The sequence below is a fragment of the Mustela erminea genome, chromosome 13 (genome assembly GCF_009829155.1).
Source record: "Mustela erminea isolate mMusErm1 chromosome 13, mMusErm1.Pri, whole genome shotgun sequence".
NCBI classification, from domain to species: Eukaryota; Metazoa; Chordata; class Mammalia; order Carnivora; family Mustelidae; genus Mustela; species Mustela erminea.
In genome coordinates this window covers 44,836,873-44,845,299 of record NC_045626.1, presented here as the reverse complement: position 1 = coordinate 44,845,299, position 8,427 = coordinate 44,836,873, and the positions used below count along the sequence as shown (strand labels likewise).

Genomic DNA, 8,427 nt, shown 5'->3' with positions numbered 1-8,427 from the left:
GTATGCCCTCTCACTCTTTTCTCTATAGATTTAAAGAAATATGTTTGCAGATACATTTAAAAAACATTTAAGTGGGCTCATCCTACATTTTTATTCTTCCTAATTTCTCTCTTACAGAATAAACGTTTTAGTTAGCTCAATGATTAATAACAAGAGTCAACATTTTTCAGGTGCTTATCTGTGATAAGTAATGCTTCCATAGGTTATTTCATTTGCTTTTTACAACAACCTTGTGAAGTCAGATTTTTATCCTCCTTTTATAGGTCAGGAAAGTAGGTTTTAGGGAAATGAAATATACCTACCCAAAGCCACACGGCTAAGTTGGGCTTTTTAAAAAATGTATTTGATTAAATTAGTATCATCTTAATTCCTGTCATTAGCAGAAAATAAAAATTTTCTCTTTCACAAGGCAGAAAATGAAAAAAAAAAAAACCACCATTTTGAAAATTACTTATTTCCTTGACTTAAAACGACGTAAGATATGTGAGAGAGCGAAATGAAAATTTGCAATTTGGAGCTAAAGTGAAGAGGTTGAAATTTAACTTACCACTCGTGCTCTGACGGCTTGCGAAAACCGAAATATCTTCAAATTTCTCTCCGTGAAGCCCTAGCCTTGAGTGTCATTTTTAAAACCGGAGTGATTTGACACCATCCCAAGGGCAACACTGTAGTGGGAGAACTGGGAAGTGTGCACTAAGCACTAATGGTAGCAGAGGAACTCTGCCATCTCACAAGCACAGCCATGCCCAGGCAGGCTGAACATAGACTTTTCAGCGGCATCGTGGGGGGGGGGGGGGGGGGTGGACGCCAGGACTGCCAGAGGGCATCTCGCGGTATGAGCACGAGCACTTCCGGGAGGCATCGCGAGGCTCTGGGCAAGCACTTCCGGGTGGCACGTGGCAGCCGGCGAGACTCTTCACGCGTTTCTCCAGAGGTAGCGTCGTTGGCGCCGCAGGAATTGGCGTCGGCCTGTGCCATGGCATCTCGGTATGACCGGGCAATCACTGTCTTCTCCCCAGATGGACACCTTTTCCAAGTGGAATATGCCCAGGAAGCAGTGAAGAAAGGATCCACCGCGGTGAGCGATCAGTTTCTCCACCATTGCTCCCGGCCGTGCCTTCCTCACCCCGCTGCCCCAGCCCAAGGTCCTGATGGAGGGGGGTCAGAAAAGGAGAGTCTGCCACTTGTGAGAATCGATTCCTAATTTTTATCGAGAGAGATGCCCTTTCTGAAATTAGAAATACGCCAATTCTGAAAAATTGGTAGATTTCGTAGGTGTGCAGCTGCTTTCGAAAAACCATAGCTACAGACACAGAACTAGGGTGTGAGTGGAAGCCTTGATTTTAGAAGAGATTATTAATGCTGTGTCTAACAATAAGGGAAGAAAAAACTTCATCCGCTTAGTAACCGTCTTTCTGGATGCACATGATCGGCTTCCTCGGGAATCCACAGATGCTTGGAAAAGTAACAGTTCCTTCATGTGGATACTGTTGTTTAATGGTAATTACATTAAAAATAGGCCATGCCTGCCTCCTGAAATAGGGACAAATCAATGTAAAATTGAATCTATTGGCGAAGAAATGGTCAAAAACGCTAAGCCGGTTATCACACATTTCCTCCTGTTGAAAGTAATTGTCCTAAGATTTTCAACCACATATTTGGCAGCCTTTTAGAGGCTCTAAGCCCCAAGAATCTGTGTCCTTTTGCCACATTTTTTTTTCTTTGTTGTTCAAATAATGCTGGAATTCTTTGAGAGATTGTACCATATTTTACATTTAAGTATCCATATTTCTGAAAACTTAAATATTCAAGGTAGCAGTAATACTCCTGACAAGTTTTAATTACATTTAATAATCATGGTGATTTAGGGGCGCCTGAGTGGCTCAGTGGGTTAAGCCTCTGCCTTCAGCTCAGGTCATGATCTCCAGGTCCTGGGATCAAGCCCCACATCGGGCTCTCTGCTCCGCGGGGAGCCTGCTCCCCCCCCCTTGTGATCTCTGTCTGTCAAATAAATAAATAAAATCTTTTTTAAAAAATCATGATGACTTATAAAAATTAAAAAGGACAAAATTGCCATAGTGACCAAGGATCTATTACCCCATATCTTCTAAATCCTAACTTATGAATTCAGAAGGATACAACTTTTTTTAGGTTTTATTTATTTGTCAGAGAGAGAGAGAGAGAGCATGAGCACACAAGCAGAGGGAGCAGCAGCCAGAGGGAGAGCAGCCTCTCCACTGAGCAGGGAGCCAGATGCAGGGACCTGATCCCAGGACCCGGAGATCATGACCTGAGCAGAAGACAGATGCTTAACTGACAGAGCCACCCAGGCATCCCTGAAGGATACAAATTTTTTAAATCTCTCGAATTTCATGAGCATGTTTGTTGTGTATTTTGGAAATTGAAACACGAGGTATGAGAATACACCGTGCGTTTCTGAGTCTAGCAGTGTCTCTATTTTCCTCACTTTCCATACCAACTTAATTATGGAAGGAAATAATTCACTTTTATTATAAATCTATCGAATGTAAAGTGGTAAAAAAAAATAACACTGGAAAGAATCTTATCATTTTTAAACTATTTTTCTATTTAATTGGGCCCTCTAGTTTTGCTTCTGTTTTATAAGTAATTTTTTTTTAGAATTGTAAATTTAAGAAAATCCTGATGTAGCTTAAACCAAAAGGGTACCATTTTGATAAAAACAAAAAGTTATATAATCCCCAGCAAGGCATGAAGCATATGGTTAGAAGATAATGCCCAAGTTTTAGAGCCTAAAATAAAGAAAGTAATGGGAGAAGACTGGGGTATAATAAGAAGCCACACTGGCTCATTTAAAATGTTTTAAGAATGCTATAGAACTGATTGATAGTTCCTTTGTAATGAGCTGTAAAGGGTATGGATATAAAAATACCTATAGTGGGCATTTTTAAAGATACATTGGAAGGATCAGACAGTTTTTGTCTCAGGTTTCTGAAATTATAATTTGCATCTTTGTATGGAGTTGTTCATTGTGTTTCCTTGAGGGTGCTATGACCTTTTATGTGGGGTAAAGTTTATAATGGCACTTGTTTATTAAAATATGTTACAAAATATTCTGCCTATAAGCAACATTTGTTATGACGAATTGCAAATAACCAGTTTTGACTAGTGTGTGGATGCAATATTATTTAGTAATACAAGAAGTTATAAGTAACTATAAGTTACTTATAGTAATACACGAAGTATACAATTAGAGGCTTGGGTTCTACTTCCTTCTTGGTGATTATCTTATAGCATGAAGTGAGGCAAGAGGCCTCTTTACATTTTGCTTTAGTTCCCTTTTCTGTAAATGAAAAATATGTTTTAATAACATTTGGAGAGGTAATACCTTTCTTCTTAGGAAAAAAAACAATGAATCCTTTACAGTTTTCCCATGAAAAAGGTAAGATTTATTACCATTACTCATTCTGTCCTTTCCCTGACCCCAAACTGTTACTGCCTCCCTCTTTACTGCTTTTTCAGATCTTAGCTTCACGTTCTGGCCATCACTGTCTTCCATAATCCTTATCCACCCTCTTTAATTAAAGGGGCAGCTTCATGGTTTTACTCACATATGTTTGTGGGTAGAGGAGAAAACACCTTTATTTATGCCACACTCCCTCTTTTGTATCCTCCAAGAAACTCTGCACATTTCTTCTCCTTGATGAAGCTTTCTGGATCTGCTCCAGCCATTGTTACCCTTATTCTTTTTCTGAACTTAAAATCTGTACCACATAGCATTTTAGAGTATCTACTATTTGGTTTCATATTCACTTTAATTTCAAGTATACTTAATGGTCTTCTCACAGCAACTAGATAATAAGATCTTTAAGAATCTAGGTAGCATAGGAATGCCTGGGTGGCTTAGTTAAGTGTCTGCCTTCAGCTGGGGTCTGGGATTGAGTATCCTTTCGGGCCCTTTACTCAGCGGGGAGGCTGCTACTCCCTCTAACTGCAGCTCCCCCTGCTTGTGCTGCCTTTCTCTCTCTCTCTCTCAAACACACTTTCTCTCTCTCTGACAAATAAATAAATTCTAAAAAAAAAAAGTCCTAAAAATCAGGTAGCATAATTCCACTTGTATTTTTATCACACGATATACTACAGTGGAGGGGCAAGGTAAGAAGTAAACATTTAAGTAATATTTAAGTAATATTTCTTTTGTACCAAGTATTTTAGTATGTTATGTAATGTTAAGGATAGTATTTAATCCCCAGCTAGAAAGTGATGGAGCCCATCTTCACACTTAATTTTTTCTAGTTCCAAAGCCTCTGCTCTTTGCATTGTATCATGCAATTTAATATTTGTCTAATAATTAGCTATCATATCTTGAATGTGGAAGCCAGGTATATATCACACAAGCAATTAATTTCTTTAAGCTGTAGTTTCTTTAATAGTAAAATAGGTACCAAAATAACACCTGCTTTGTAGGGTTGATGAAAGAATTAAATGAGGTAATAATATGTGTTAAACATCTTTCACAGTGTCTGGTTCACAGCAGATATTTAACAAAAGATAGCTCTTATTATTTACTATCCCTTCATTTTACTTTTCCCTTCACTTTTGTCTGTGATTTTTCCAGTGCATTCACTTATTATTTCAGGATGTTTTTGTTGAACAGTGATGTATGCCAAACATACTGCTGGGTCCTAGGGTTTCAGAATAAATAAGACTCACTCCCTATCCTCAGAGAGCTTAATATCTGAAAGGCACATTAGATGATTAAGTAAATAGTCTCAGCAAGGCCTAAATGAGTATTATGATGGGGAGAGAATGGGGCAGTATATGGAACTCGAGGTGTTAGGAAGATTCTCCTGAGGAAGTAATATTTAAATAGACACCTGAAAGATGATAGGTTGAAAGTGGGAAAAAGGAAGAGTATATGTTAGACAAAGGAAATAGCATGTGAAGACCAATCAGCAAAAGACAACTATATTCTATGAATTGGAAGGCATTCCAGATTGCTGAAGCAATGTAAAACCAGGAAGAGATAAAGCTAGAAAGAGGGGCTGGATCATAGAATGACTTTAAGGAAATAAGAATATCTGTTGTCATTCTCTAGATTTTTACCGATTTATCCTTCTAGTAACAGACTGCATTTGACTAACCACAGAGGTACTTGTGACCCAGGTAGAATAATGCATAGTTTCTGTCCTCCTGGACACAATGATGACCATGTGACTGAAATCTAGCCAGTGTAAGTCCATCCTTAGGACTTTTTAAACTAGGGATAGTGGTAGCTTTTTTCCTCTGGGACAGCTGTTGGGATGTGTGTCCAAGATTGCCAGTGGCCATCTTTTTTTTTTTTTTTTTTTTTTCCGTAACAGAGAAAGCGTCTCTTTATTAAGAGAGCAAAAGGCCAATATGCAAAGAGTAGATATTACAGTCCCTAGATCTTTCTGTTCAGGTCCAACTCTGTGCTGTCTCAGTTTGCTTAGTGAGAAATGCTCCTTATTAGTACAAGCTTTTAAGTAGAGGAATGGCACATTCAGATTTTCTTTTTTTCATATTTTTATTTTTCAAGATTTCTCAGACTCCAGTGTGGTCAGTGGATTAGATAATATCAAGACTGGAAGTCGGGAAACCACGTAGGAGTCTTTGAAGCAATCCAGATGAAACCTAGTACTTTTTACTATGGTTGGGACGGAAAGGAGAATAAGGCAGATTCCAGAGAAACTTAAATGGTATAGTTGAAACAATTTGCTTATTTAGATGGTATTGGGGCAGGGGGTGGGGAGAGGAGAGTAGGAAGGAATCAAAGATAGTACCTCTGCTTCTGGATTTAGCCTCTTAGTAAATGGCCCTGCCGCTTTTTTAGAGCATTTGAAGCTCTAAGTTTGGCTGAAGGATTGAGGTTCAGACTTGTTGAGGTTGAGATGCTGTGGAAACTATAATAGGTAGCCTCTAAAATGACCTCCAATGATCCCCACTTTCTGGTGCTCATGCCTTTGTGTAGTCCTCTCCCCCTTGCATGTGGGCTGAATCTAGTTACTGGTTTCTAGGAATCCAGATAGGCAAAAGTGATGGGATGTCACTTCAGAGGTTAAGTTACAAAGAGATGGTGACTTATGTCTTGCTCATCCTCTTTGATTCTGACTTGCTTATTCTTATGGAACATAGTGGCCATTTTTAGTTGCACCATGGAGGGTAGCAAGGAACTGAGCAAGGAACTGAGTCCCAGCAATGAGTGAGGAACTGAATCTAAAAACCATGCAGGTGAGCTTGGAAATGGATCCTCCCTCATGAGCCTGGAGATGAGTGTAGCCCTGGAGGGCAATTTGATTGCAGGCCTGAGAGAGACCCTAAGCTAGAGGATAAAATGCCCATACTCCTGACCCACAGAGACTGTGAGGCATGAGTATACATAAATATACATGTTTGGAACTCATAAGATTGATATGGACTAGAGATAGTAATTTTGAAGTGCATCATTTGTCTCCCCTGCGTAAAATATATGTTGAAGGTGAAGTGAATAAGTATTCTTGAGTACTCTTCTTCTCTTGAAAAGATGAAATGTAGACCATAGACTAATGGACTGTGTAGAGCATAACCTACAACCATGAGGGACCTTAATTACCTGTGTGTGGTCTACCTTGACTAAATTCTGGGAGGAGTGGGGGTAGAAACCATGTTGCCATCAGCTGAAGGATGATGACAGTATTGGGGTTTGAAGAGATTCAGAGAGGGATGGTATTGAAGTGAAGTAGTCTTTAAGAATTTGTTTAAGATAAGGGAGACTTTAGCATGTGTTTAAATTGTTGGTGAGAAAAGGCCAGTAGAGAAATTCAAGGTTTGTTTGTTTTGTGTTTATTTTATTTATTTTTAACTTTTTATTATGGAATATTTTGAACACACAAAGATATAAAGGGAATACCGTAATGAACCTCTGTATACCCATTACCCAGCTCCAACAATTACCAACATTTTACCAATCTGTTATATCTTTCCCCAACTTTTCCCTCTTTCCAGCAGAATAATTTTAATTGATTTTTTTATTGAGATAATTGTAGATTCACATGCAGTTGTAAGAAATAATACATAGAGATTTGGGGACACCTGGCTGGCTCAGTTGGTAGAGCATGCAGCTTTTGGTCTTAGGATCATGAGTTTGAGCCTCATGTTGGGTGTAGAGGTTACTTAAATATATAAACTTAAGGAAAAAAAAAAGAATACATAGGACTTCTTGTGTACTTTATCCATTTTCTGCCAATTCTAAAACCCTTTGCCTAGATCCCAAAATTTTTCTCCTGTAATTTTTCCTAAAAGTTTATAGTTTTGCATTTTACATTTAAATTTATTATCTATTTTGAGTTAATTTTTGTTTATAGTGTGAGATATAGATTAAAATTCATTCTTCAGTGGAGTATTTTTTTTAAGATTTTATTTATTTATTTGACCGTGAGATAGAAAGAGCACAAGCAGGTAGAGTGGCAGGCAGAGGGGGAGGGAGAAGCTGGCTCCTCACTGAACAAGGAGCCCGATGCAGGGCTTGATGTGGACCTCGATCCCAGGACCCTAGGATTATGACCTGGGCTGAAGGCAGATGCCCAACCGACTGAGACACCCAGGTGTACTTTAAGTGGAGTATTTCAAAACAAATCCCAGATAACAAGATATTTCATCATTTCAATAAAGTTGTCTCTTAAGACTGTTATCATTCCTGATGAAATTAACAAAAACTCCTTCATATTTTGTAATAGTCTACATTCCAATTTTCCTCATTGCTCACAAAAAGTCGTTCTGTAATTGTGGTGAGTCTGAATCTAAAGTCCGTGTACTATGCTTAACCCTTAGGTATCTGTTTCATTCTTGAACAGCATCTCTTTTTTCATGGCTTTGACTTCTTGAAGAGACTATGTTAATTGTTCAGTGGAACGAACCACTTTCTAGATTCCTCTGATTGTTTCCTTGCCCTCAGAGATACTACTATTTGGAGAGACAAGTATAATAATAATAATTTTTTAAAACTTAAAACAAATTTTTTAATAAAATAAATAAACAATTGTAAATGTGCTGACTGAAAGAACAGAATTGGTTGTTATTTAAAGAATAACATAGAAGGACTCCTTGAGGTGAAATTGGAATTGAGACTTGAAATAGGAAGAGAAGCATTCCAGGCAGAGGGAATATTACATGTGAAAGTTCAGAAGAGGGAAACAGAATTGTGCTTGGAAAAAGTCTTCAAAGAAGGTAATGTGGCTGGAGTTTAGTGAATAACAAGGACATACCATTGGAGAAGTAGACAGGAGCTAGATCATGCCCAACTTTATAGCCACAACTAAAGAGTTTAAAAAGATTTTCTAATTGCAGAGGAGTGCTGTGGGAGAATATTTAATGTAGAGTAATCTGGCCCTACTGATGTTTTTAAATCCTCACCCTGGCAGCCTTGTAAAGACTGATTAGCAATACAGG

At 38.4% G+C, this 8,427-nt stretch overlaps 1 protein-coding gene across 1 annotated transcript in view; it reads left to right on the top strand.

The window, feature by feature from the left end:
* The first annotated feature begins 703 nt into the window (after positions 1-703).
* The window catches only part of PSMA8 (proteasome 20S subunit alpha 8), a 41,471-nt gene continuing 33,747 nt past the window's right edge, over positions 704-8,427 (top strand). Inside the window, exon 1 of the mRNA XM_032309655.1 lies at positions 704-1,078. Within this exon, the coding sequence (XP_032165546.1) occupies positions 704-1,078 (375 nt within the window). The remainder of the gene's footprint in view (positions 1,079-8,427) is intronic.